Source organism: Nestor notabilis, unplaced genomic scaffold (genome assembly GCF_000696875.1).
Source record: "Nestor notabilis isolate BGI_N333 unplaced genomic scaffold, ASM69687v1 scaffold28968, whole genome shotgun sequence".
Taxonomy (NCBI): domain Eukaryota; kingdom Metazoa; phylum Chordata; class Aves; order Psittaciformes; family Psittacidae; genus Nestor; species Nestor notabilis.
The window spans coordinates 7,749-8,024 of record NW_009940100.1 but is presented as its reverse complement, the minus strand read 5'-3'; the positions used below and the strand labels follow the sequence as shown (position 1 = coordinate 8,024).

The 276-nt window shown below is 58.0% G+C and overlaps 1 protein-coding gene across 1 annotated transcript in view; it reads right to left on the bottom strand.

Annotated features, from left to right (window-relative positions):
- Positions 1-4: 4 nt before the first annotated feature.
- LOC104410120 (BTB/POZ domain-containing adapter for CUL3-mediated RhoA degradation protein 3) overlaps positions 5-276 on the bottom strand; it is a gene marked incomplete at its 3' end in the record, with an annotated part of 7,229 nt that continues 6,957 nt past the window's right edge. Inside the window, exon 6 of the mRNA XM_010020199.1 lies at positions 5-73. Coding sequence (XP_010018501.1) covers positions 5-73 — 69 coding nt within the window. The remainder of the gene's footprint in view (positions 74-276) is intronic.

The following is a 276-nucleotide window of genomic DNA, read 5'->3' as shown; positions in this document are numbered from 1 at the left end:
CCCTCCCGTCCTGGGACTCGTAGAGCAGGATGTTCAGCGTCTCCTCGTAGATGCGGGCTTCTGGGAACTCCACCTGCGCACACGAGGAGGAGGAGGTCACTCGCGCCCGCCGCCAGTCACTGCAGGCACCGGGTTAGCTCGGTTCTAATCCCTGATACCTTTCTGGTCTTAACGTTCCTTAATTGCACTCTGGCCACAGGAATCCTTGCCAGCACGATCGTTCCTGTTCCGTTGTTGGCTTTTGAGCCAGCAAACGGGGCTGTTTTCAGAGCTTGC